Source organism: Magallana gigas, chromosome 8 (assembly GCF_963853765.1).
Source record: "Magallana gigas chromosome 8, xbMagGiga1.1, whole genome shotgun sequence".
NCBI lineage: Eukaryota > Metazoa > Mollusca > Bivalvia > Ostreida > Ostreidae > Magallana > Magallana gigas.
Window position 1 is genome coordinate 12869944 of NC_088860.1, and position 27898 is coordinate 12897841.

Below are 27898 nucleotides of genomic sequence, written 5' to 3' on the forward strand. Positions count from 1 at the left end.
TATCAAGTGGGCTTTCCAACGCGCTCGCCTTTCTGAAGAAAAAGCTCATCTAGGACTTCAACGACAAAATTATCGCATCCTTTGGCAGGGCAAGAGCGGTTTAACGTTAAATAAGTTGTTCCCTCGAATTCAGTTGCTGTTGAGGTACGAACCGTCTCCTGATATTTTAATTATTCACTGTGGGGGAAATGATATTGGTAATGTTCCTCTTCTTGACTTACGTACAAACATGAAAGAAATATTTCAAAGAATTCAGACCAGGCTTCCAAACACCAGTCTTGGTTGGTCTCTCATTCTTCCTAGATCTTCGTGGCGTTATAGCAATAATTTAATATCTCAAAATTTTGCAGCCAAAAGAATTATCAGCTTTATGAGCAAATTGTTTGTACAAATGATTGTTTTAACATCAGCTATCCAGAAATTGCATGGGATTCTTATGGCGTATTCAGAAAAGACGGAGTTCATCTAACTGAACTTGGAAATGACATACTACTATACAATTTACAAAGTGCATTGCAACAAACCTGCTCTTTTAATGTAGGACACGGCCAGTGTACTAAGCGTCGCTAATCCTCCAATGTTATTGGCGGTGGTTGTTCTCCCTTAACTCGAACAACCATGTTGCGATTTTTCGCCACGCTTTTGGTTTTATAGATTTGATAGTAAAATAATACTGAGTATCTGTTCTCAGTACCAGTATTGGTTTGTCTATCTTGCAAAATCATTTAGCCAAGAATGTAATGCATGATGGCATAATGTATAATGAGCATGATGCTTTAATGTATAATGTTGACTAATTGTCTCAATAATGAATATTGCATAATGAGTGATGGATGATATAATGGTCATTAATGGTTGACATTCATAATGTAATGTATAATGTAACACATAATGTAATGTATAATATAATGCATACTGTAAACTATAATGTAATGCATAATGTAATGTTTTAATGATAGGGCTAGCCATTTTACATACGGCAGTCCTAAGGCCGTGGCCACGTTCGCCAACAAAATAAAACATATATATTAACATTTTACATCTGCCTTCATTGTCTATAATAATAATGTTTGTAAAGACATCTTTTTAATTAAACATAACGAATGAGTGATATGGTACATGTATTTAAAGGCGCAATACAGCTTAGATAAGAAAGATAACTATCGTAAGATCTGATGTCTTTGTATCATTTAAGTCAGATAAAAAAGCAGTATCCAATAATTATATTATGCCTTGAAATTTATGTTGAAATGATATGCATTTTATTTCAATCTCTGTATTTTAACTTTATTCTTCGTAAAGTCATAAATTCTGAAAAGAAAATTGTTTACGAAAAGTGAAGAGAGGGTAGACCAACTTCACATTTGACAGAAATGATAACCTTGTTCGTTTTATTTCTTAAACAGGCAATAACAAGCGCACAACTTTACGTGAGACAGTTGATATTTGAGACACTACATCTATGTGATAAGTACCACATTTTTTATTCAATACCCAAATTACTGAGCTCATTAGATGAGGTAAGTTACTGATTTCTGAATAGTAAATACAAAATTGTTAAAAAATCGTTTCATAATAGTAAATGAATAATTGCATTTGAAAATCATGATGGATAGATCAATATATGTCAACCAATTGATTTTAAAAGAATGATTAATTCAGTGATTTTATTTTTCTGACATTTAGATTTCTTTATGAAACAGATGATGTTAAAAGTTAATTTAGATGTAATAAAATTTTTAATGTTGAGGGAAAAAATATCTTTATTCATAGTAGGTTTATATTAATAGACGATTTCCGAGATATCGTTTCGTTTAACAAAATCTTAAAAATTGTTTAACATGTCACGTGACTACGGACAATTTGACGTTTCAGCGGTAAGTTTGAAATACACTATTTCAGAACGATTTCACTGAATACGATAGGTGACTGAGCTCGAAAATGGTCGTTAAACATTGTGCGTGGGGTGATTGTCGCAGTGACAATAGATATTCTTTTAAAGAAAATATGCAAGGCGTTGATTTTGTCAAATTTCCAAGTAAACATACGGATGTAGACCGCTGTAAAAAGTGGGTCAAAGCCTGTGGTCGTGCTAATTTCACTTTGGACAAAGTGACAAGAGACACATACATTTGTACGAAGCATTTTTACAGCGGAAATGGGACTTTTAAGTATCCAGACCCTGTGCCGTACGGTATCACAGGCCCAGAGATGGAACACTTCGTCTTCAAAAACAAGAAAAGACGAGGCCCCTTGCCAAGAACTACAGCTGGGCGTTTCATACAAACGGAAACAGAAGAACTTGTAAGTGAACCAAAACAGAAGCAAAACCCAACAGCTTTACATGATCATAACATGTACACATCCCATGTAAAAGACTGTGGAAGCGGAGATGGCCTGAAGGTGGGTGTGGCTAGTGACACTAGTAGCGTACAAACATCGATGGAGTCTGAGATGGAGTTGTTGACATTAGAAACGGATACTCTGGAGATTGAAATCACTACAGATGAAAACAATACAATGCATGATGTACATAATGGTAAGTATGAAATAAATATATTATGTCATTTTTTATACATATGCACATGGATATGTAGGTCAGACATTGTATTACAATAGTTTATAATATAATTTAATGGTACAGGTACCTGTGTCAGGTGTATATAATTATATTAAGCTATATGTGTAATGGTGTTAAACAGGTTATAGCTTGAATCAGCTGATCTTTTTACAGAGATTGGCAAATATTTGAAGTTAGATAAAATGTCAGAGATAGATTAATTGTATATAAATATAATTCATCGAGGTTATTAATTGAGACTTGTATGGCACAATTAAGTGTGGTTGTATATTAAAAAGACAGTAAACATAAATATACATATTACTATGAGATGTTTCATGCAGTACAATTAACAGTTAAAATTTTTTATGTCATATAATGGTCTAGCTTGTGAGATCCATTAATTTTTTTTAAAAGGAAGTCATTTTAATTGAACGCCTCAGTGTAATTTAAGGCCTACAAGATGCTGTATCAGTTATTTCATGTACTAAGTGAATTGGAAATTCACCAAGGAAATAAATTTTAATGTTTTATACAGCTGTCACCACTGAACACACTTAAGCTGACCCTTGAGATCAACATTTAAATTTATCTATTCTCACGTTTTAAAAACCCCTCATTATGATTATTGTATAATTTAAAAATACAGTTAATCAGTTTCAGTATTATATGGCTATTAAGTTATTAATTTGTAATTTTGTAGGTAGAGTCATGACAGACATGGCAGTGCAGACAGATTTGACATTTAATGATCTTAAGGACTGCACTGACCAAGATCTTCAAGGGGGAAGTCTGAGCCGTACCATCGTTGTGAAGAATGTTACCAAGGATGACACATCCTGTAAATTCTATACAGGTACATATTATATGTCAATTAATTTATATTTCACATCTCAGATTTAATACTTCAAGTCTGTTTGTACCCTATATACACTGAAGGACAGCTAGCTAGAATACCAGAAAATAGTGCAGTAAGTATGAGCTAATGAGTCACTTAACTTTGCATAGCTACTTTCCCTTTGGGAATTAGAAAATGTATCTGCAAGCCTCTAGCTCCCAAAAACTTATGAATGTACATGTCACAGTAGTCAAACATTTATATCCTTTTGATTTAACCCCTATATAACCATTCTTATATGTATGGTCCTTGGTGATATTGAACATTTCAAAAATATTAAATCTATACAAAAGCTAGCTAGTATACATGTAATTTAGTCCATGCAGTAATTATTACATTTTAAACATATGCATTGCATGGTTACCAAATGTGTATCTTTTTTTAAGGTCACTCTATTGTCATAGACCCTTGTCAACTTTAAAAAGCTGTCCTTTACCAATTAATCTACATATTAAGTTTTTAATTTGTGAGCCAAACTTGCCTAAATTTGGTTTTTAATCAAACAATAGAAGAGGAGAATGTAATTGTGAAATTCATGATCCCTCCAAAACTCCCTCCCCCCCCCCCCCAGGAGATAATTTAATTGATTTGTTCCTGTGTGCTTCTCAGCTTTTTATTCAAGAGTCAATATTTTGGTAATTAAAATATAAAAAAATCTGCATATGTATATGTTTAAATTTGCACTTTAAAATTTGGTCAATGAATTACAGGTGTGACATTGGCCACTCTGATGTTGATCTTTGATGTAATCCGAAGCAAGGCAGAGAGAATGAGATACTGGCAGGGAAGTGCAAGAGACCTACCTGATGCCCCAAATGGAAATGTAAAGAATTTGCTTGAATTTAATACTGAACGATTATGGTAATTTGCAAGAACAAATTTAAAAGTAGCTAAATATAAAAAATGTTCATTGCATGCATGGTGCTTATATGGCCCAAGCATGTGGTCCACTGTAAACTAAGGTCAAGGTAATAAATAATAGACTTTAAATATGTTAAGCATGTATTAATGTCAATCAATTAGCTGTGTCTTTAGCAAAATATAAAAGGACATCCATATCAAAAGCATGGTTGCTTATATGGTGTAGTTGAAATTTAATTATACAAAAATGAAACAAATTTTTGATTACTGATTAACACAAACAACTGAAACTAATTGACATGCTCTATCATGTGTCTTAGAGTCTTGGTTATTGCCAGTCTTTTTTTATTACATTTGTCAGAGAGAGAGAGAGAGAGAGAGAGAGATATCTCTCTTTCTCTCTCTCTCTCTCTCTCTCTCCATAGCAATTTATAATTTTCTTTTTCATTCAATTAGAAAAGAGGACCTGTACGTGTACTATCCTCCTTTGAAGAATTTCTGCTAACCCTTGTAAGAATCAGAAGAGGCCTTGATGTTGAGGTATTGGCTGACATCTTCGCCATATCTTGCTCGAGTATAAGCCGCATATTTATAACCTGGATTAATTTGTTACAACTAGAACTCAAGTTTTTAATCCAATGGCCGACCAGAGATCAAATTTGTCTGAAATTACCTAAAGTGTTCAAGTGCTTTCCGAGAACTAGAGCTGTGATTGACTGCACTGAGTTTTTTATTCAACGACCAAGCCTACCATCTAGCCAGCGTGTGACATGGAGTTCATACAAACACCATAACACATTAACACTGTTAAACTATTGGTTTCTATTTCCCCATCAGGCTCATTTACATTTATTTCAAAACTTTGGGCTGGTTCTGCATCAGATAAAAAGATAGTTGAAGAATCTGGGTTTCTGAATAACTTAGAGTATGGTGATGATATAATGGCTGATAGGGGTTTTATGATAAGTGGTGCTCTCGCTCTTAAAGGTTGCACTTTAAATATACCACCCTTTACATGTGGAAAACAGCTGAGCAGCAGAGCAACAACTAAGACTAGGAGAATAGCAAGAGCCAGAATACATGTGGAAAGAGCTATAGGGGACTTGAAAAGTTTTAAGATTCTTCAAGGTATTATTCCATTGAAAATTAAACCCTATTTAGATCATATTGTATGCATATGTACTGCTCTTTGCAATCTAAACAACAGAAGAGTAAAGTAGGATTCACATAGTATTGTAAATTTAAGTTACAATATTACACTATATGGATTTGTACCACATGTACCATGTACAGTAGTTTTAAGACTCTTGAGCAATTGCTTTTTTTACATCACCTGTTATCAACTCTTGTAATACATTTGAAAAATAGAACTTTTTTAACTTTGAAACCATCATCTGAAAGAAATTGTCATCATAATACACAGGTATTACTACATATCCTTTAGTTGTATAGATAATCAAGTCACATTGCTGCAAGCCATAGATACCAAGCTGGCCTTGAATCTGGTGGTAATAAGGTCCATCTGCTGTTACATGCCATGTTCCATTCTCCAGAATGCATCCTTTCATTTGCGCTGCTTCCTTCGGGTGCTTGTTCCGCAATGAAAACGGACACTTAATTTCAATAAGTTTGTTAGAATGACATAAGCAAGACACTATTCCATCAATGCTACAAGCAATAAATGGGTGTTGCTCAGAAATTTTAAGTCCATGCTCAAAGATTTTGAGTTTTTTATGTTTTCTACATTCACTGATTTTATACAGTTTGCGCACTTTAGGTTCCATTTTCAGTCCCCAGTCACAACACATTGTACTGAATTTGTTTGAAGGTTTTTGGACATAACCCATCAGTTCAGCTAGCAAGCTATCATTATAAGATTTACTGGTACATATTTTTTCAAAATTTGATGCTGTCAGGAGACCTTTCCTCATTTCAAACCAACATTTGTTTTCACTTTGGCCCAAAGTCATTTCCTGTATGTTGGATATTTCCTCACACGAAAACTTCAAATTTTCAAACAATTTAGAAGAAAGCTCATCAGTATTAGAGATGTCGGGATTTTCTTTCAGGAAGTTATTCGCTTTTGTTATAATGTTAAGTGGCACTGCTGATTTGTTAACTTTTTCGTTTACATCTTGTATTTCTGGAAGAGGGAGGAATTCAAGAGCACAAGCATCTGGGTTAATCTGAAATTAGAAAACAATATTGTATGACCATAATTAATACCATACATTAATTGTATTTTGTAATTGGTAAATGTTTCATTTAATTATACTCTTTTCTTATCAGTCATACATGTAATTCATATCCCAGATAGCATGACTACGTTGGGCCAACGTTGGCCCTTAGTTGTTCATTACGTTGTACCAACGTTGGCAGACTACGTTGGGCCAACGTAATTTTGCTCATCGGCCCTACGTTCGACCAACATGTTGGGCCTACGTTGGTCCAACATGTTGGACCAACGTAGGGCCGATGAGCAAAATTACATTGGCCCAACGTAGCCTGCCAACATTGGTCCAACTTAATGAACAACTGAGGGTCAACGTTGGCCCAACGTAAAGATTACGAGGAAAATAACATTGGCCCAACGTCCTCTGTCAACGTTGGTCCATCCTAGTAAACAGGTGAGGGCTAACGTAGTGACAACGATCAAACTTTCAATGGCTAAACGTAGCATGTCGGCACTTATTCAATGTAATCCCAATTTAAATTCAACACTCTTGTTCAATTAATTCCTGTTTGCTGTTTGGCTATTAAGACGCAGGAGTTCAAATATTCTATGCAACGAAAACATAGTATACAGATTTTATTTTTTCTTAGTAAAAATTTACAATACATTTAAACACTTTTTAGAATTAAAAAGAATCGCTAGCATATTTCTTTGTCTATGTAAATTCCTTAGTAACAATCGAACTGTAGGGTCTGATCACTGTCCGGGTCACTGGCTTCAGCATGTTCAGTGGCTTGGGTTACCTCCTTGCTTTTTTTTCTTTCTTCCCTTTTTTCCCTTCACCTTCACGGTCTTTGAAAAACGGAACCCGTCCTTCCCTATCTCTACATCTGTTGCAGAGGCACACAGTCTGGTTTTTTTCTTACTGCGGCTGAAAATGTAAATTTTAGTTGTTATTTTTATTGTGCAATATGAATTAACGTTATCTGTTATACTGTAAAGGAATGTATAATATGATTATGAATGCTTCTATATTTTTTTGATTTAACTCATTGACAATTCAAACATTATATAATATAAAGAAACATTGCACAAGCATTCGATTTCTTGAAAGAAAACTATTACTTGCATAAGTTAATATAATAAATTATCATGTACTTACTTTTTGTAGCATATATATCCCCAATCTTCTTATGTATAATTCGTAGAGTAGAAAAAACACTATTTACTATAGGTGTACACGCACAACGGTTGCAATATATTCAAAATAAAACGTGGCAGTTTTGACCATCCTGGTTATATCAGATGACCGATCTCCAAGGAAACTGGCCAGTCCCATGCTGTGAGTAGCACTGACCTAGATACTTGGGCAGTAAAGGAGCTCCGTCTGCCTCTTAATTTCGACACTTTAAGATTCGTTATGCAATAGGCGCTCCAGCTACACGTGTACATACAGCTCATCAGATTTATATAAACAATAAACATCCCTCAACAGAGCAACAATGGCCAACATCTATGACTCAACAGTTTTAAATAATTAAGCCCAATACAATTTACAATGCTCCACTAAATTTCTCAAAAAATAAAAAATTCATTGTCGGGTTTAAAATCTAACAACGAACCAACGTTGGGCCAACGTTTGACAGTTTAAAACTTTTTATATTAATAACATATATTAACTATTTTTCAACCCAAATTACTGAGATCGATATGCATACAATTTATCATGATGATGTTATGTATTCCAAAGTAAGAAAAATAGATTAAACTCAACTAGTTATACATACAAACTTTTTAATTAACATGTTCATGTGTTAAAACATAATTAAGACACTATAAATTCCTTATAATTGCAATCAAAATTAACAGAGCAAATCACATTATTTACTCACCTATACCTTAAATTTTTGTGGTTGTATTTATGTTATCTTTGTTTCTTTTAACTCTGTCATAATTCGTAGCATGTAAAAATAATGACCCAAAGTTGGCCCAACTGCCCATTTCCAACAATTAAATGAGATTACATGTTTTACCTACGTTGGCCCACCCATGGCCCAACAATGTTACGCCAACAAACACTTAGTTAGAATTCATGGCATGTTAAGATGTTGGCCCAACGTTCGGCCAACTGCGCATCACCAACAAATATAGATCATATGTTTTACTTTTGTTGGCCCAACGTTGGTTCAACATTGTTACACCAACAAACACTAAGTCGAAATTCATGGCATGTTATTATGTTGGCCCAACGTTGGGCCAACTGCGCATTACCAACAAATATAGATCATATGTTTTATTTATGTTGGCCCAACGTTGGCTCAACATTGTTACACCAACAAACACTTAGTCGAAATTCATGGCATTGTAAGATGTTGGCCCAACGTTGGGCCAACTGTGCATTACCAACAAATAGAGATCACATGTTTTACTTATGTTGGCCCAACGTTGGCCCGACGTTGTCATGCCAACAAAGCAATCAATGTGCTATGAAAGATGTGTAATAATGTTGGCCCAACGTTGGGCCAACAATGTGTGCCCAACGCCAACCATCGACCAACGGTACAACCAATTACCAACGTTGGCCCAACGTAGTCATGCTATCTGGGATGTATTTAATATAATGATGATGATCAAACTATGATTTTTTACACCCCTGCTTTCGAAGGAGAGAGGGGTTTACTGTTTTGCCCTTGTGTTTGTCTGTCCGTCCGTCTGTCTGTAAACAAAATTTCTGTCACATTTTTCTTAGAAACTATAAATTGCAGGTGCTTGAATTTTTAACATACCTACTCTTTGTTTAGGCATGCCATAAAATGGGATCCATTTTTTTGTACCTGTTTCACTGTGTTAAATGACGACTTTGTTTATATTTAAAGCCTTAATTTTCAAACAAATTTTTGTCAAAGATTTTTCAGCAGCTATTAATTGCAGATACTTGAAATTTTAACACACTCTTTGTTCAGGGATTCATTTTTTAACCAATTGGACATCAACTTATATTAAATGTCTACTTTGATTTTTTAGCCTAAATTTTCAAATTTTGTCAAAGATTTTTCAGCAACTAATAATATACCAATCGCAGATTCTGGAAATTTTATGTTTTACCTGATGGAGTTTACGAGCAAAGTCAGTTTTGTCTTCCTCGCTAATGGGGGCTCTGTCATTTAAATGTCGAGGATCAAAGAAGGCATTTTTTACTTCCTCAATTGGCGCATTCCTGTCACTGAAATACAATTGACATAACATATCATTCAACTCTTAATGATTAGATTGCTTCAACATATATTTATTTTTATAAAATGGTTATATATGTTGTCAATATGTTAAATACTTTCAATTAATTAATTTCATTGTCAATCAATAGAACATTACAAATCAAAATTGAGGTTTATATTTGTTAAGTAAAAATAATTGTACTAAATTACAATTTTTAAATGTAAAATCTGATAACATATCTTGTTTTGGTACATGTACATGCATTTCCATGTACAAGGTTTCTATAATTAAATACTGTATTGTTTATACCTGTAGCTTGCCTTGTGGATCTTTAGTTTGCTTATTTCTACTGGCTGATCATGTGCTCGTGGCCTTTTTTTCCATTGGCATGGACCATCCGTGACGGATTTCTGCTCATAACTTTCCAGTTCATACAAACTTGCACCGATATGTCTACAAGCTCCGTCTGCTCTAAAATAAGTTTATAAAACTGATATAAAATACTTAGTTCCAAAATTTACAAAACTTTATTGTGTGGGCAGATATTGCAGGCACATAGCATAAGGGGGATTCTTAAATTACTGTGGAATCATCATGTTTGTTTGTTTTGTTTGTTTTCAAGAATTTTTGCATGAGTTTGCCTGCCCCCCCCCTTCCCCCACTTTCAAAAACGATGCTACATGCCTGTAATAAACCACATGTATGCAGTTTGGAATTAAAAATATTAATGATATTTTTTTACATGCGCTATAAACACCCATAGACAGTGTATATGTTTATGTAGATGGTTAAAATCATTTTGAAATTTGCATAATCAATAGCATATTGAAGTTTGCTTTTTTTGTGGTTATAAAAATGATATTTTTTTACATGCGCTATATATATTAAACCAGCTAACATAAATACTCATAAATAGCTTGTACTGCAGAATAATTGCTTTTAAAAATGTGGAATTTGATATCAAGGCAAAGTAGAAAAACATACGAAATGCAAGTAGCTCATAGGCTATTCAACTTACCCTCCGGGACATTCACAGTATGCAGCCAAAACTTCCCCAGTGGCATTTGAAATGATAAACCAAGATTCATAGTATTTCTTTTGATCGAATGTCTTGTCCCTCTGAGTAGGTTTTACTCTTGTCTTGAAAACAAACGTTTGTCCATTACGCACACATTCTAAATGTTCCACATGCCCGTCATAGTACAGTCTATAATCTTCTGCGCTTTTGAAAGCTTTGAGCTTCTTCTTGTCATAATCAGCCCGGTGTAAAAGCAGATAATTGAATATATCATAAAGAGTAAAGTTTGGAATATTGGAAAGGTCTGAAGTGAAGCCAGTAAGTTTAAAAGGGTTTACATCGCAGCCTGCTGTTTTATATCTCTCTTTGATGACCTTCTCTGTGTTATCGCCAGTAAAATCAGGATCTGTAGGGCATTTAAAGTTGAAAATAAATTCTGCTATTTTAACCAACTCATTCTTTTTATACCCAGCAACTGAAATCCCCTTTGTTTTGAGAAACTCGTGCAATTGTGGAACTGTTTTTTCGCTGAAGGCAGCCGACATTTACGAGATTGTTTACGTGCGCTAAGCAACTTCTTGTCCGTAGTCACGTGATTCCGCGTATAAAAATGAGATTCATTGATTTGACGAAACGAAACTCGGAAATGGTCTAATCGTTCGTGTGTTTAATTTATACTTTATATGTAATTGATATCCCAACATCTATTAAGAATTATGTTCCAGTATACTTGTATTTTGTATGATTTATAAAAATAAATAACTTCCCTTGTGCATATAGGCAGTGGAAGTCGATGCCAAGCAATGTATATCTCTAAATGGCGAGAATTGGGAGGAGCATTCCAGCAGTATTACCGATATGATCAGAGTACAGTTGAAGTACAGTTGAAGGTAAAACATTTAAATCGTAGTTAGCTGTATTGTCTGCATGGTCAGGATTTAAGCTGAAAATTTTGAATTAATAAAATTTTTCCATTTCCTTTCTTTTTTTTCTTTTTTCTTTTTTTTTCGGGGGGGGGGGGTAGTACGATGCATTACTTGTTGTCATGTAGCTAAAGAAACTGATATTTATGAAAAATATAAGAAAATTAAAACATTAATTCAAATCGTCATCACTTCACTTTAATATGATTTAATTCAAACAGGTATATTTCAATCAATTTAATTTAAAAACGTAGAATTAAATTAAATGCGACATTTTTAAGCATTTGTTTGTGCAAAAAATTAATTTTGTCTATAAATGATAGACCTTTTGAAAAACAAGAAGATGTGAATTTTTAACATTAACTTATTCATACGTTCATCTATACATTGAATTGTTTTTACAATCGATCAATTGTGCTGTTTATTTTTGTGCAGTAATTTTTCTACGCTTTTCATTAATAAAACTTAATACAATAAGAAAGGTGATTCAATCTTTTTTTTTGCGTACTTTCATTTCAGTTTTGTAGTTACCTGAATTTGGTAACTTGTTACGACCACTGCTAAAAGGTACATGTAGTCATGGTCTAGTGCGTTGGCTTGTTTTAAACATGTAGTAGTAAAATTTATAAGTTTTTTTTTAAATCTTTAGCTTTGTGGTTTTGACAATTAGAAAATAGAGTGAAATAGACAGAAATTAAAAGGCCAAGGGTTCCAAATGACAATGCTAGTTTATTTCCATTACAATATACTATATCTATCCCATGTAAATGTTTCCATCCTTTTTTATTGATTTTCTTTACAAATACACGTACCTGTAAACGTATGCTACGAAAACGATTGAAATCAATGCAAGGCAAAAATTGTCTATTTTCTTCTTTCACAACTTCTCTCTTTATGCTCTGAAAAATTGACAGGCACGAAAATTAATTTCTTACGTGGGTGTATAATTCAAAAATCTGACATCTTTAATCCATTCGGAAATTTTCGGGACTCATCCCACAATTCTTAACACTATCATCAGGGTTCTTTTCAAGTCGTTTGCAATGCAAAATCCTCGTAACTTTTTTATTTTGGGATCTGTATTGAAACCTGAAGTGATTAAGGAGGCGTTTCAATACATTATATCTGGACTTCTTCGTTTTACTAAATGAATGTAGTTTAGGCTTGAAGATTATTTATAATTATCGAAATATTATATATAATTAGCAAGAAGTGACAAACTTGGGACACTGTGTCGGATAATTATGCCAGTGCAAGGTATCATTTTTGCACCAGCTTAAGATGCAGTTTCAGAAAAATCCATTCATACCGAATGATAGACTATTGCCTAGAGAGTATATAATAACCACTTTTGTTTTTAGTGTGTTTCACCTTACTGTTGAGATATTTACCTTTAAAAATTAATATCCAAAAGGAAAATGATAATTCCCATATGAAACACGATTCTCCTACAGGAAATATTGACAATCGTTTTGCTCCTTTTTCATTTCTTTTGCAAAAGTTGAAATGTTCGAAGTTAGTTCTAAAATCTGAATTTTATTTGCTTCAGACTTTTCAAACGCTTTAGTCAGACTTTTCAAACGCCAACATTGACATTTCCTGCTTTGTTTTATCAAAATTTTCTGCTAATGTTACTTTGTCATTTAGAAAAACGTTTAATTTATCCTCAAATGAAATTAACGCCAAGTTGTGCTTCCGTTCTTCCGAATTCAATCGTTCGTTGGTTTTAAGTAGAGTTTTTGTAACATTTTCTACAGATATTGAACATTTTTCATCTAGTTCCATAACAAGTTGCAGGTTGAGCAAGGCAGAATCGTTAACCATTTTCTCGCATTTTTCCTGATAATCATTTTTGTTTGTCATAACTTCTTGTCGAACATTTTCAATATTGCTCTTTAATTCAAGTTCTAACCCCGACAGGAATTTGGATATATTTTGAACCGTCAGATCTATTTTTGATTCCGATTTGTTTAACTCAAGTTGAATAAGGTTATTCATTGTGTTTGTCGCATTAGTTAACAAGACCGTCATCATCGAGAGTTCGTTGTCCATTGCGCTTGAAATGTTATTTGTCACTAACCCAAACATATCATGCTGCTCTTTTTTGATTTCCTTTGTCCAGGAAGACATATTTGAAGTCAATTCGGAAGACTGTTGCTGTAAAACGTTTGAGGTTTCAGTAAGATTAGTTTTTAACATTGATATCTCTTTATTCGCCGAGTCCACGTCATCTACTAATGTTAATTGTTCTTTTAGTAAATTTTGTACGTTGTGTTTCAGAAGGGAAATAGTCAAATTGTTATTCACTACATCAAGTTCAAGTTGTTCAATCGCAGTTTGTATCGAAGTTGTTATATTTTCTAACGTTCCTTGCAAATCATTTTTATATGAGGAAACGTCTTGACGAATATTTTTTAACTTACCTGTTATCTCGTTTTCTAGCATTGTCAATAAAATCGATATATTTTGAACCGTTAAGTCTATTTTTGAATCCGATTTGTTTAACTCAAGATGAATAAGGTTATTCATTGTGTTTGTCGCATTAGTTAACGATGCCTTTATCAACGAGACTTCGTTTTCCAGTGTGCTTGAAATGTTATTTGCCACGAACCCAAACGTATCATGCTGCTATTTTTTAATTTCCTATGTCAAGGAAGACATATTTGATGTGAATTCTGAAAACTGATTCTGTAAAACGTTTGAGGTTTTAGTAAGATTACTTTTTAACATTGATATCTCTTTATTCGCCGAAGCTACGTCATCTACTAATGTTAATTGTTCTTTATGCAAATTCTGTAGGTTTTGTTCCAGAAGGGAGATAGTAGAATTGTTTTTCAATTCACCCAGCTCTAGTCGTACATTCGTATATGTATCGAAGTTGTTATATTTTTTAATTTCCCTGCAAATCGTTTTTATAAGAGAAAAGGTCTTGTCGAACATTATTTAACTTGCCTGTTATCTCGTTTTCTAGCGTTGTCATGGAAATCGATATATTTTGAACCGTCAGATCTATTTTTGATTCTGATTTGTTTAACTCAAGTTGCATCAAATTATTCAAATCATTTGTTGCATTGATTAACCATACCTTTATCAACGAGACCTCGTTTTTCATTGCGCTATTTTTGATTTCGTCTGTTAAGGAAGACATATTTGAAGTCAATTCGGAAAACTGATGCTGTAAAACGGCTGAGTTGTTAGAAACATAACTTTTCAACATTGATATCTTTTTATTCACCGAAGCTACGTCTTCCACTAATGTTAATTGTTCCATACGCAAATTCTGGATGCTTTGTTCTAAGAGGAAGATAGTCGAATTGTTATTCACTCCATAAAGTTGTAGTCGTTCATTGGTAGTTTGTATTGAAGTTGTTATATTTTCCAATTTTCTATTGAAATCGTTTCTATGTGAGAAAACGTCTTGTTCAGTTCTTTTTAACTGGTCTTTTATTTAATTTTCCAGCTTTGACACGGATATTGATAGATTTTTCACCATCTCAGATAATTTCATTTCAGATCTATCTACTGTTTCCTGCAATATTTTTTTATTTTCAATCGTAGAATTTTTTTCTTTTTCGAGGAGTTTCTGAAAAGATTCATTAATCATTGTCTTTGCTTTATTAAAGGTCATAGTTAATTTTGTTTCGAGATTTTCAATCTGCATCGTTGAATTTTGACTTCCATTCTTTAAAAGCTCAAAGCCAAGTATTTCTTGCCGAGAGTTTGTTTCTTTCACAATTTGTAATTCGTCCTCCAACTTAGAAATGCGTTCATTTAAAAGCATTACTACAGGCTTGCTTGGAGTAAGTTTTTCCAGCGCACAATTTTTCTCACCCCGTTCTTCATATATGATCTGTGTATTACCAGAATCAAAGGTTTTAAACAGAACATAAGTCCAAAGCATCCACAGCAGCAATGCCATTCTTGTCTTGGAAAGAAATACTCACTTATTATTGGCGCAATTTAGTTTGTTTATAGACGAGTTATCACTGTTTAATTACCAAACACTATTCAAAACTTTGTCTCACCCTGAATTCTTTTTTTTTAATTGATTTCTCTTCAATTAAGGCTTGTTTTGTTATAGTAGAGCATGCTAAGTTCTTCTTATTTAACAATTTTTATACCCCCCAAACTGGATAGTAATAGGACCCACCTTTTCTGACATGAGTTAAGTACTTGTCGCAAGGAGCAGAAAATTTTGACACTTCCTTATATCCATTAAAACTGATTTGAAATCTCTCTCTCTCTCTCTCTCTCTCTCTCTCTCTCTCTCTCTCTCTGAAAATCCACTTAATCCACTTAATCATCCAAAATGGACATTGATCGTATTAACTTTTGTCTGTTTGACATTTTTTTTTTAATTTTGTTATGTTAGCAATCACTTTAGCTATTTTTATATTTTTACTATATGGAATAAATCAAATCATGCATGTAAGTGTTCGGAAATGGTTTGATTTTGTTCAGTACCTATCATCTTTGCATTTTGTTCCGTAAGTATTTTTATTGTGTTACACAGTTTATCAACTAACTGCCCTGAAGGTACAATTATGTAGAAGTAAAAATCATGACTGTGTGTTTAATATCACCATATTCACGAGTTTACATTTTTTTTCCACGAACTTTCATGCCAATGGTTGGGCGAATAAATTTCCATTGTATCGTCGGCTGAAGAAACATTATCACCCGACACTGGTATCGAACGACGCGAAGCAGTCACATTAATTTCTAGTAACACTGGTATCTTCAAAAGTTGAATATTTGTGTTCATGTCATCCTGACGTAAAAAGAGGTTTTTATTGGCGAAGACTAACGACAATCAACATCATAATCACAAAAAAAACCCGCCCACCATTGGTCATTTTTGAAAATGTGACTTGGGTTTAGGCCACCATGTTTATTGTGCATAAATAACAGTTATGAATGTATCTATCTTCCTTGTATCAGTGGAAAGGAAGCTGACGGTTTCTTAACGTAACTACTCTCAAACTGCTAATAAAGTGTGTCATTCTGTCTTAAGCAATAAATAAAGCACAGAAATAAAAGATAAAGTAATCAAAAAGTACATTTTTAATACTCATAAGAAATATAGTTGAAATAATCATGATTATATTTTGATAGAAAAATAGATTATCCTTGAAATTAAAACCATCATGAAAATTACAAACACAGCACACCGTGACACGTAGAATTAAAGATATTTACAGTAACTCAAGCATTGTGAATTAAAGTGTTGATTATATTTGATTTCTCTGACAGAGATATAATCAAGCTCATTTTAGTATGTGAAATCACAAAAGCAATATTGATTTTTGTAGTTTATAATTATTACCTCAGTGTTTCTGGTCTCAAATAAATTAGATATACAAATATGTATTTCATGGTAAGTTCCTTAAATGCTAAAAAAGTAATTTTAAATACTAGGTTTTAAATACTAGGTTTTCAAAAATATCATGTGTTATTCTCAACAATAACCAGAAATGATATGCATGATTTCTTCAATGCAGGAATTCCTAAATCAAAAAGAGTAGGTATAGTATGCTTCAATTATTAACGCATTCTTTAAAAAACAAACAAACACAGACACTGTTTTTTCCCTACAATATATATATACTGTGTAATTATAAATAAAATATGTGCATACATTTTTCATATTTCTGAACAAGTACTTGAGGATATGTCCTTATGAAATTTTAGCTATGTTGGCTTGTCCATCGGGTTTATTTAAACTAGGACAATTCTTAAAATAAGTTATAGAAAATGGATTATTCTTCATATATTAACGATTCCCAATCCTCAGCTATGTTCGATATCTCTAAACAATCTAGATATTTTTATTCGTACCATAATCCTGCCTTTTATATAGACAAATTACAATTACATTTTCTACATATCAACTAGAATAATATATGTTAATATAATATAATATAATGTTAATATATACAACGAAGAACAAATGATATCTTTGAATGTGTTACAAGCAAATGTAAATTATAACTGTTCATTTCTAAAATATACAATTCATACAAAAAACAGTAGTTAAAATTAGCCCTCATACAAAGCAACATACGCAATCAATCATTTGGAGATACGTTTTAAAGCATAAATTCGTTCGTTAGTAATTTATACGATTAAGTACAAACAACACCGGCATCTTCGCTATGACTGCAATCATGACTCCCTATTGTGTTATGACGACAATCGAACAGAGACAGTTCGTTCCCGCTGCAGCCCATTTCATCGAGCCATATAGTTCCTGTCCCTGCTCCATAATAAGCCTCTTTCATAGCCCTTCCTCCGCTTGAAAAAAAAATTAAGACCATAGAATTAAATACAGGATTACAGGATTAAAGAAGTCAAATTTGAAAAACGATCTTGACCAAAAGGCATAATCGCATACATCTCACATGAGCAAAAATGACTGGCATTTATATCATAGAAGCTAACTGGGTACCTCTTACCCAACTATTTCTATGCAACAATTTAAACAATCATTTAAAAGTAACATGCAAAGGACAGTCACTATATTTATATTCTTTTACAAACATTAAAGGTAGGGATTTATAGTCTTGTTTGCAAAGTAAATTGCCTTGCATGACTTAATTCAATATACTACCCCCTGGCGAGACCTGTACAGTCCATAGCATCCTCAACTCTCTGGGGAGCATACTAGCAGAGCTGCCAAATAACGGCACAAATGCTATTTTATTCACATAGTCAGCTCGTCTCATATGTCATGTAACCATATTAACCTCTGAATGGAGAGAGTGCACAAGTAAAGTACATGGTTATGTAATGTCAGAGTTACAATTGTATCGCGATAGCGACAGACCGGCCTCGAACCGGTGTTACAGTGTCCAAATTAGTCGTCGCAATCAAATACAACTCTACAAACATACACTTTGGTGGAAATCGTCAACTTGGTCAGTGTGTAAAATGCATGCGACAAGAGGTGTTCAATATTACTTTTGTCAATTAACAAGAAAAAACATTTTAAAAAAATAATATTTGGTCTCCCTGTTCTAACATAAGGCACTGGAGAAAAATTCATTTTTGAATAAATTAAATTAAAGATAACTCATAAATAATTGCAATCTTTCATTTATATTTACATGGCGTTTTCTATAATAATACATAGGGAAAAAGATTTTTTTCTAAATCGTAGCTTGATTAAAAGGTAACAAATCTTATTCTACTATTGACATAATTGTTATTTTCATAAATAAAAAACAATTCATCTTATTGTAACCCAACATTCCCGAATTATCAATTTTTAGGTAAGCTTGTTGCGGTTTTTATGTACCTATGATTAAATTTATGATCAATAAAGTTTGTGACTCATGATTATGTTGGAAATAATAATTTTTGGGTAGCGGAAACCCACAAAGCATTATCACCTATTTTGGGTAAAGGGAACTTCCAAAACTATGAAAATATAACATCCACGAATATACAGTCTTGTGCATGCTGGGTTGCATGAGTTGCACCAATGGTGGATTTCAATGCACGATCGTTGGAAAAGGTATATGACATATATATTACTATCCATTATTTCTTTCTGACAAGAGTTGGCATATTAGGTATATAGTTATGGTAATGCTTAATTACGGTTGTTTCTGCTTTTTTAATCAAATGCAAAAGGGGTAGCTGGAAGGAAAATGATCCTTCTGATTCACAATTATCTTGACCTTTGCATACTGTACAAGAGAAGATTAATATATTTTTAGAACGTCATGCTTGTTACTCTTTGCAAATCACTTTACAACCCTTAATTCATTTACGATAATTTGTATTTCAGAGTTTACTTTTCAATGTGAGACATCCGTGCTTTTTGAAGGCTGAGTATCGGATTGATGGGAGTGTTCTATTACTGCTCCGAACTTTGACTCTGCAAGCTTATTGTTTATTCAACCATGTAAGACTTGCGAAAGTTCGAGTGCACACTTGTTGTAGATAAATTAAGTTTATTTATGTATGTCTAGTGGACAGACTCGTGATTCATCTTAGAGGGATTGTTACAATACATGATGCAACATGACCATACACATTATATCTTTTTAATAAGGCATATGCTAACAAACCTTAACACTTTAAATTTTTTTTACCATTTTGTCTACAATTAAAAATATGAGACAGCTGTACAGAGATTTGTGAGAGTAATTTAGACTTATTCATATAGATAATAAAAAAAAACCCACAAGTTACTACTCCTTTATAGATTGACGGCCAGGAATCCTTTCGTTCAGAATGCATGCGACTCATCTGTATATATTGTCAGAGATATTGTATTTCTTATTGTAAATATAACCTTTTTTACCTTTAAAGACAGTGAGTTTGAGAAGTACCAGCTACTGACATAGATCAAATTGCTATAATAGCCAGTGGACCCACGAGCAAAGTTTTGCATTATTTTGATTCTAATATTCTAAAAAGCTGTTTAGGTGAATAATTAAGCAGTACTCTCATTAAGAGAACTGTCGCCTATTGGTGGCAGTACTAGACTTCCATTTTTTAATATGACTGATAATTAAAATTTGGTGTATCTTTTATGCTCATAAAGTGATAGTAATATCTAATTCTGCAAGAATCCATAAAGCTAATGAGTTAATATTATATATTTTTTTCAAAAGTGCTTTGCATTTTTAGTGTAGCTAATGTCTTTTTGGAAATTAAATAATCATAGATGGATCTATTTGATCGAATTAATTATGTAAAAGCACTGTTGAAAATACCTGTCTTAAAATTAACTTTAAATCCCAAATGAGAGGTCTGAATGCATTTTTGTTTATGGTATTTGTTTCCCCTTGGACTGAATATGGCACGTGAATATATTTATATTTATTTTTTATATCCGACTGGTGAATCTATATATGGCAATATGGCGACGCTTCGCTTACTTATCCCGACATTTCAATTTTTTAATACATAAACCGCGTTCCGTCAAATTTATTTGAGTTAAGAGTAGTGGCCCTTTGAAATTACTTTTGAAATAGAGTAGTTACAACTTTGAAATGACATAACTTCGATGTGTCTACAAGAGGAATACAATGGCGCAGTCAATCCTTTGCTGAGGAAAGAGGCAACACGTTGGGGGAAAAAAAGCAAAACATTCAATGTGAACAAGGGTGAAGCAAAGATATTTGTAGTAGTATTTTACGAGAAGGTCAATTTTAATGGATTTGCGTAGTTAATCGCTTCTTTTGAATAATGTCACCCTTTGCGATCCTTGGGAAAACAAAACACTTAATAGGTCTGTCACTGACTAACTATATAAATATATCGGGGGGTTCAATTTGATATTTTTCCGTAGTCAATCAACAACAAACCTAATCAAAGTACTGAAGTACTGATGGGAGTTGATTTTTTTTATTTTTATCGATGATTATTTATTTTACAATCAACGATACGTTATTTTGCATGGCAAGTAGTTTCTTATACCAGAGACATAAATATTTATGTCTCTGCTTATATATGTATGTATTTGAATTACACACATTTTTATAATATGAATACTCGGACTTTTCCGAAAATAATTTTGATAAAACCCGTATGAATCATGTCGTGTAATATTTAAAGATACTATTAATTCCATCAAGGTACATGTATGTATCAGTAATCGAAATATTTCTGAAAAATTGTATGGATCCAAGCAAAATACTGGACTCTAGTTTCGTTCAACCAGACGCTCGGCTTTCTCCGTTAATCTCCGACAAGCAAGAGAGATTCTCTGCTTGTCGAAAATTTACGGAAACCACCGATCGTCTGTTTGAACGAGACTATAGTAATCTCCAGCGTAGGAATACATACCACTACAAAAAATATCTAAATTGTTCCTACCATTTATAATCTGACTATTTTCACGGTATTTATAAATAAGTTTCCTTGTAAAACAGTGCTTCATAATTCATTACAGCATATTTATCGATTATTTTCGAGAACTAAGTCTTGTCAGCGGTGATGATTTGTGCTTGGGTCCAAACACTGTTTCACTTTCGGTTTGCCAGAGTAACTGCATAGGAGAGTTGATTAAAATCAACTCCCAAAAATGATATAATTTTGACATTGACATGACATTTTACTGTACTTACCCTAATCCCAACATACGACAAGCTACTTTAGCATCATTGTTATCCCAATTATCGTCACAAACTGTTCCCCAAACACCATTGTTGAGGACCTCTACTCTGCCATATGTCCGATCACCCTGGCTGTTTCTCAAACGAATAATATCTAGTGAAATAGAGGTTGAAAGTCATATATAGTTTTATTCATTTCTTTATTAGTATGGCGTTTCATTTCATGATCGAAGTTTTGAAAAATAAATAGTTTCACTGAGCTATATATTTAGGCATATGACTTTTATGCAATTTACACATTTGATGTCTATTGCGTCACAAAATGATCTTATCAACGCGTAAAACTTAACATGAAATTATAAGTGCGCTTATTTCTAAGGGCGAGAACACACATTCAGATATTTAATTTACTCGCCAAACACGCGTTACTTTTGACAAAAAGATTTAGCCTAAAAGATTTTGCATATTTAAAAGTTTATATATATATATATATATATAACGCTGTTGTGATAGAGAATATTTTATTAAGAATAAACAAGACAGGCTGAAGCAAGCAGAAATATTTCAAAAATCGTTAAGTATTGCAGACGTTCTCTTTGTTGTACTATTATATTATTCCATATACGCATATCCGTAAATTGTAGTGAATGACATGCTAGACTTTAGAAAAAGAAGTGTTATTTGACAACATTTTTTTTTAAAAACCTCTTCCCGTTATTACTTTTTTGACTTGGTATTGTTTGTTGGATCTAGCAACGTAACCTTTGCTGTTTGAACGCCGATCATGAACATGTTAGAAGGGGATGCTAAGAAAGTACTTTTCTTTAAAAAAATAAATAAATAACCCTATTTTTCTGTTGAAAGTCGTCTACGGGTTTATATTTTTTAAATATATTACTAGAAAGTGCAGATCGTGTATTTGTATATAGAAGACACGAAGACTCGAATGTTCCGATCGGTAAGCATCTGCCCGTGACTTTTCAACCTGTACATATACATGTACCCCAGAGTAATTGTGAAGGAGTCGAAAAAACACTTTTTCTGAATTCATGTTGGCTTTAATAACACTTAATGTGGTCATGAATTTCTTATTTTGTTTCATCATCAACAATTGGGACGACAAATTGATAAACACAATCCAATAAAATTTAGGAAAACTTACTGGATCCAATCAGACAGATAAAAAACCAGATATTGAAATGTCTTTCAAATCAACAAGAACTATAAATATTTAGGCAAATGTGTCGTCACGACAGCAGACGATTATTGAGTCCACACTCGGTGAAAAGCTTATTAGAATTATGTAAAACGTATTTAAACTCAAATTTATTTAAGTGTTTTAGCCAAGATAAGCCATACTGTTAAAAAAATTGATTAAAATTGGTAATTGGTAAAATTGACCAAACTTACCAGAATATATGTTAACGCTTGTCTCAGTTGTAATGGAAAGTCGAGTTTCTATATCCACTATTCGCATGTTCTGACTGTCGTGAATTAGTTCAAAACTTGTAGTCATATTATGCAATTCTGTTATGTTTTCAGAAAAACTGTTTAATCTGGAAGTGAACAGTCTAGAAATGAGTTTGACGTCATCATCTAGGGAAGACATTGTTTGTGTCAAAGATTCGTTTAAGGAAGAAATATTAGCTGCAATCAACTGAATGCTTTCAAGTGAAGAATGTGTGCTTATTCCAAGATGTTCTTGATTATTTTCCACAGATGTTATTCTCTGGTGGAAATTTTCCAATTCAGCGGTAACATTCTTTAGACCACTTCTGGTTTCGTTCAGTTTTTCGTTTTTTCTCTCGCTGACTTCCTCTATAAGATCAAAAGTATGTTTTATCGTTTTGTTACTTTTGGAACCAAGTTCCTCAAAACGAGTAAAGAACACATCTTCAATATTTTTAATTTGTGATGACATATTGTTTGAAACTGCCTTTAGCTGCGTTTCAAAGTTCTGTTTAGTGGACTCTTCTATTACAGACATGTTTTGAACAATATTTTGTTGCTGATCATCCATCAAGTTTGTAACATTGTTTAAAATGTCGTTTTTAAACAGTTCATTTTTGGCGATTACGTCAGATACGTTTCTCCTCATTTCAGTTTTTGCATTCGTAATTTCATCTGATAATATCATCTTGTCTTCGACCAAATCGTTCAGTCTTTGTTGCAGAGAAAGAAGTGTCATATTTTGCTCTATTCCTTCAGTTTTCAATTGCTCATTAAAGTTTTGTAGCTTATTTGTTATGTTTTCGGCAAATATGCAATATTTCTCATCCAATTCCTTTTTAAGTTCCAGGTTCATCTTAAAAGAATCATTAGTTTTGGCGATTTGTTCCTGAAAATAATTTTCGATTGTGGCGATATCCTGTTGAATGTTTGTACTATTTACTTTCATATAATTTTCTAACGTTGACATCGACATCGTTATATTATGTATAAGATCGGCTATTTTTATGTCCAATTTGTCCATTATCATTTCATACTTATTGTCATTTTCTGATGACAGCTTGACAACTTTATCATCGAACTCTTCCAAAGATTCATTAAACAATGTTCTTGATGTTTGAGTTGTCAAGGTCAATTTTGATTCAAGGGTTTTAATCTGTTTTGTTAAATTTGAATATCCATCGGAAATAAGATCAATTGTATTTTTTTCATTCAAAGAATAATTTTCTTTTCCAATCTTTAGTTCATCTTCCAGTTTTAAAATGCGATCTAAATTTAGGTTTACCTTTTGACTTAGTCCTTCAATATTATCATGATTTCTTTCAGTTTCTCTTGAAGCAAAGTTTGACAGCAAAATGTCTTTTACCTTAGCATAACCCGACGTTTCAAGTCCATTTGAACTTTGAAGTTCGTCAAATATTACTTGTGCATCACCACTTTGAGTATTCACCAACAGAACACAGAAAAACTGCATCCAAATCAACACATTCATTCTTGTCGTGGAAATAGTTGCTTGCTCCTGCATGCAATACACTTAAAAATTGTCGAATTTTTAATTCCCCACTTGACTAACGGTGTATTAGAAGCGTATTTACTTCTTTTGGCTTTATTCAAATTTGTTTTCAGTCAAAAATTCCCTTTTTAGTGAAAGCAATCTGAGTTTCGCATTTTGAATAAATTTGCAAAACAAATGAATAAGTTACAAAACAGCAAAAGTTAAGTGGTCTTAAAATAACTTTAACTCTCTTATTACCAAAGTGTGAGATAGTACATGTACTTGTCACAGGATATTTCTTACACTTCATACTCGTAGTCATAAGTATTTAAAATAATAACGACTTAACCCACTATGCCTAAAGGCATCTTCCCAAGTCAAAGGTTTCTGATCCGCTTCGCTCTACATAAACCCTTGACCGAAAAGACAACACATATGTGGGTTAACGATTACGCCATCTAGTGAGAGTACTCATTTTTAAACTTTTGTGACCTCTTGTTCTGACCAATCAGAGAATGCTTTATAAACAGAAACAGTATAGCAATATGGCTGCTCCCATGAACAAAATCAAATTCATAGAAAATATGGATTCACTCAAACTAAAAACCGTTAACAGTAAGTCAAATACTTACTATTCCGTCTCTTATTTATTTGACAACAGTTCAACACTGATCAATTCACAATTTACATCATTATTGAAACAACATTTCTAATTGGATCCTGCAAACTTGTATGACACCAACCAGCGTGCGAGGTTTCTAACCCCGTCAAACTCTGCCTTTTAGGTCAAGGGTTTATGTAGAGCAGAGAGGATCAGAACCCCTTGACTTAGGAAGATGACCTTAAGGCTAAATTTTTAAATACTAGTATTCTCCCTCTCATTTTCTCTCTCTCTCTCTCTCTCTCTCTCTCTCTCTCTCTCTCTCTCTCTCTGTTCAAAAGTTGCAACCCCAATGATATTTGTTATGCATAAAAATGCCTCCATTTATTTTGATTTAAAATCCTTCTAATATGAGTTGTGTCTATCTAATTATTCGTTCGCGATCTTGATAACTTTAACTATAAATAAAATTCTCATAATTAAGGTCTTCCGTTTTCCAACGGAAGACCTTATTGTTTTCGTTCGGTTTCTTTTTCCCATTTATTATTTTGTTTTTTCTTACAAAATTTGTGCAGGCGATTTCTCGGAAATGGCTTAGCCGATTTTCGTGAAACTTTCAGATCTAATAGATATTAATCCAAACTTAATATACTTTTTTTATTTTTATGATGTCATTTCCGTTCTAGAGAAAATGACGTTTTAGCGATTTTCAGAGTGTCTGCTTGTCCAGGGATCTCCTTCTAAACGGTAAAAGTGTTGAATTCAAACTTTCAGGGATTGTAGACAAGAGGTTGCAGATGTGCAATTTGGCATTCATATTTGTCATCCTCAAAAGGCGTTAAAGCTCGCCTTGTCCCGAAATTTGAGACTAAAAAACGTCGTAATTTTTCACGGTTTTCTTAGTTTATCTCTTTTCTGAAAAATATTTTATTGACACATGTAAAGCAAAAAAAGTTTATATTTACAAGACCTTTTATTTGCTATCAAGAAAAAGGGGATGGCCCCTCAAATTAGGGGACCAAAGGGCTCTAAAATCTTTCATCTGTAGCCCTTTATTGAGGGATATTTTGTGAACAGTTATAGAAGCACATATGTTTATTTAACAGTTATGTATCCAAGCAATGTTATGATTTTATCAGGTTTCATGTAACTAGGGGTTTTTAGGGGCCAAAATTCCACAATTTTGATCGATCACATATATCTCAGAAAGGAAAAATATTTTAAAATGCAGTATAGAAGTAAAGATGCTCAAAATGATGTACTTAATAATATGCAATTTTCAAACTTTCGCTAAACGGTCCCGATAAGGAGTTAAGGGATCAGCCCCTAAAATGTTCTTTCCCATATAATACAAGAACGGTAACGAATTTATAAACAGTTGTTGAATAAAATGTATTGAGATTTAAATGATCTTTCATTAGATATCAAGAAAAAGGGGCTGGTTCCTCAAATTAGGGGACCAAAGGGCTTGAAAGTTTTTTATCTGTAGCCCTTTATTGAGGGATATTTTGTGAACAGTTATAGAAGCAAATATGTTTATTTTACAGTTATGTATCCAAGCAATGTAAAGATTTTTTTCATGTTCTACGTAATAAGGGTTTTTAGGGGCCAAAAGTCCAGAATTTTGATCACATATATCTCAGAAAGGAAAAATATTTTGAAATGCAGTATAGAAAGAAAAGATGCTCAGAATGATGTAATGAATAATATGCAATTTTCAAATTTCGTAAAACGGCCCCTATAAGGAGTTAAGGGATCGGCCCCTATAATGTTCTTTCCCATACATTTAAATGACCTTTTATTTGAGATCAAGAAAAAGGGGCTAGTCCCTTAAATTACGGAACCAAAAGGCTCTAAAATATTTTATCTGTAACTCTTCACTGAGGGAAATTTATAAAAGGCTATAGAAGCAAATATGTTTATCTTACAGTAATGTATCCAAGTAATATAATGATTTACTCATGTGTAATGTAATAATGATTTTTTAGGGGTCAAGAGTCCAAAACTATGACCACCTACATCTCAAAAAGGAAAATATTCTGAAAAGCAATATACAAGAAAAGATGCTCAAAATGATGTACTTTACAAAATGCAACCTTCAAAATTTGGTTCAGCAGCTCCAATAAGAATATAAGGGACCGGCCCCTAAAACTCTTTTTCTTCTTAGACATCTCTTAAACAAAGCTCATATCCCTGAAAAGAAATAGTATCTGGCCCTTAGAATGTAGACCCTGTTTTTCTATTCTAAATCATTTTTAGCTGTGAAATAGCAAAATCAAGATCAAACATATATCTCAAATTCTAAAATCAGACCCTTGCTCGCAACGAGATCGTGTCTAGTTTTTTTATATTTTTATTTCTCTTGGTCACTGTAAATTGTCATTTAAACTTTGAACTTGTTTTCGATTACTTAGTAGCAGTCCAGGCCACTTAATTTGCAAACCACATCGTACCATTAACCTTTTGATCAGTGCGTTAGTGAGGCAAAATCAAAATGTATAAAAAATTTCACTATTTATATGATCGGATTTTTACTGCATTCATATAACATTTTAAAACAAAAAAAAAGTTAGTTATTTTAAGGGAAAAAACAGAATATTTTTAAATATTCTTTAGGTATTCTTGTTTTCCCGA

General features: G+C 32.9%; 2 protein-coding genes, 1 long non-coding RNA gene and 1 pseudogene across 4 annotated transcripts; 1 reads left to right on the plus strand and 3 right to left on the minus strand.

The window, feature by feature from the left end:
• Positions 1–1786: 1786 nt before the first annotated feature.
• LOC117682415 (uncharacterized) lies at positions 1787–5601 on the plus strand (annotated as a pseudogene).
• A 16-nt stretch (positions 5602–5617) lies between these two features.
• Positions 5618–11388, minus strand: LOC105330783 (uncharacterized). Of its 2 annotated transcripts, none has more exons than XM_066070391.1 (4): positions 10727–11388; positions 10018–10174; positions 9598–9715; positions 5618–6505 (listed from the first exon to the last, which is right to left on the minus strand). In XM_066070391.1, the coding sequence occupies exons 1-4, from the start codon at positions 10794–10796 to the stop codon at positions 5618–5620; spliced, it is 1233 nt and encodes a 410-aa protein (XP_065926463.1). In that variant the 5' UTR covers positions 10797–11388. The 2 variants fall into 2 exon arrangements, with proteins under 2 accessions (XP_065926463.1, XP_065926462.1); XM_066070390.1 differs by having other exon boundaries at positions 10018–10179.
• On the minus strand, positions 7114–8409 carry LOC117684781 (uncharacterized). Its single transcript, XR_004598493.2, has 2 exons — positions 7655–8409; positions 7114–7423 (listed from the first exon to the last, which is right to left on the minus strand). It is a non-coding gene; the product is annotated as an uncharacterized lncRNA (long non-coding RNA).
• Positions 11389–16690: 5302 nt separating the features above from the next.
• LOC105317131 (uncharacterized) lies at positions 16691–24889 on the minus strand. Its single transcript, XM_011413680.4, has 3 exons — positions 23130–24889; positions 21732–21873; positions 16691–17943 (listed from the first exon to the last, which is right to left on the minus strand). Exons 1-3 carry the CDS (start codon positions 24691–24693, stop codon positions 17775–17777), a joined length of 1875 nt encoding a protein of 624 aa, XP_011411982.3. The 5' UTR covers positions 24694–24889; the 3' UTR covers positions 16691–17774.
• Positions 24890–27898: the final 3009 nt, after the last annotated feature.

Excerpts from the sequence above, each read along its gene's own strand:
- LOC105330783 (XM_066070390.1), bottom strand. The coding sequence starts at position 11,271 with ATGTCGGCTGCCTTCAGCGAAAAAACAGTTCCACAATTGCACGAGTTT. Across the intron at positions 10,180-10,726 it reads TACTGTGAATGTCCCGGAGG|AGCAGACGGAGCTTGTAGAC; the intron begins GTAAGTTGAATA and ends AACTTATTTTAG. Across the intron at positions 9,716-10,017 it reads ATCCACAAGGCAAGCTACAG|TGACAGGAATGCGCCAATTG; the intron begins GTATAAACAATA and ends ATTGTATTTCAG.
- LOC105317131 (XM_011413680.4), bottom strand. The coding sequence starts at position 24,693 with ATGCAGGAGCAAGCAACTATTTCCACGACAAGAATGAATGTGTTGATT. Across the intron at positions 21,874-23,129 it reads AAGCGTTAACATATATTCTG|ATATTATTCGTTTGAGAAAC; the intron begins GTAAGTTTGGTC and ends CTATTTCACTAG. Across the intron at positions 17,944-21,731 it reads TGTCGTATGTTGGGATTAGG|CGGAGGAAGGGCTATGAAAG; the intron begins GTAAGTACAGTA and ends TTTTTTTTCAAG.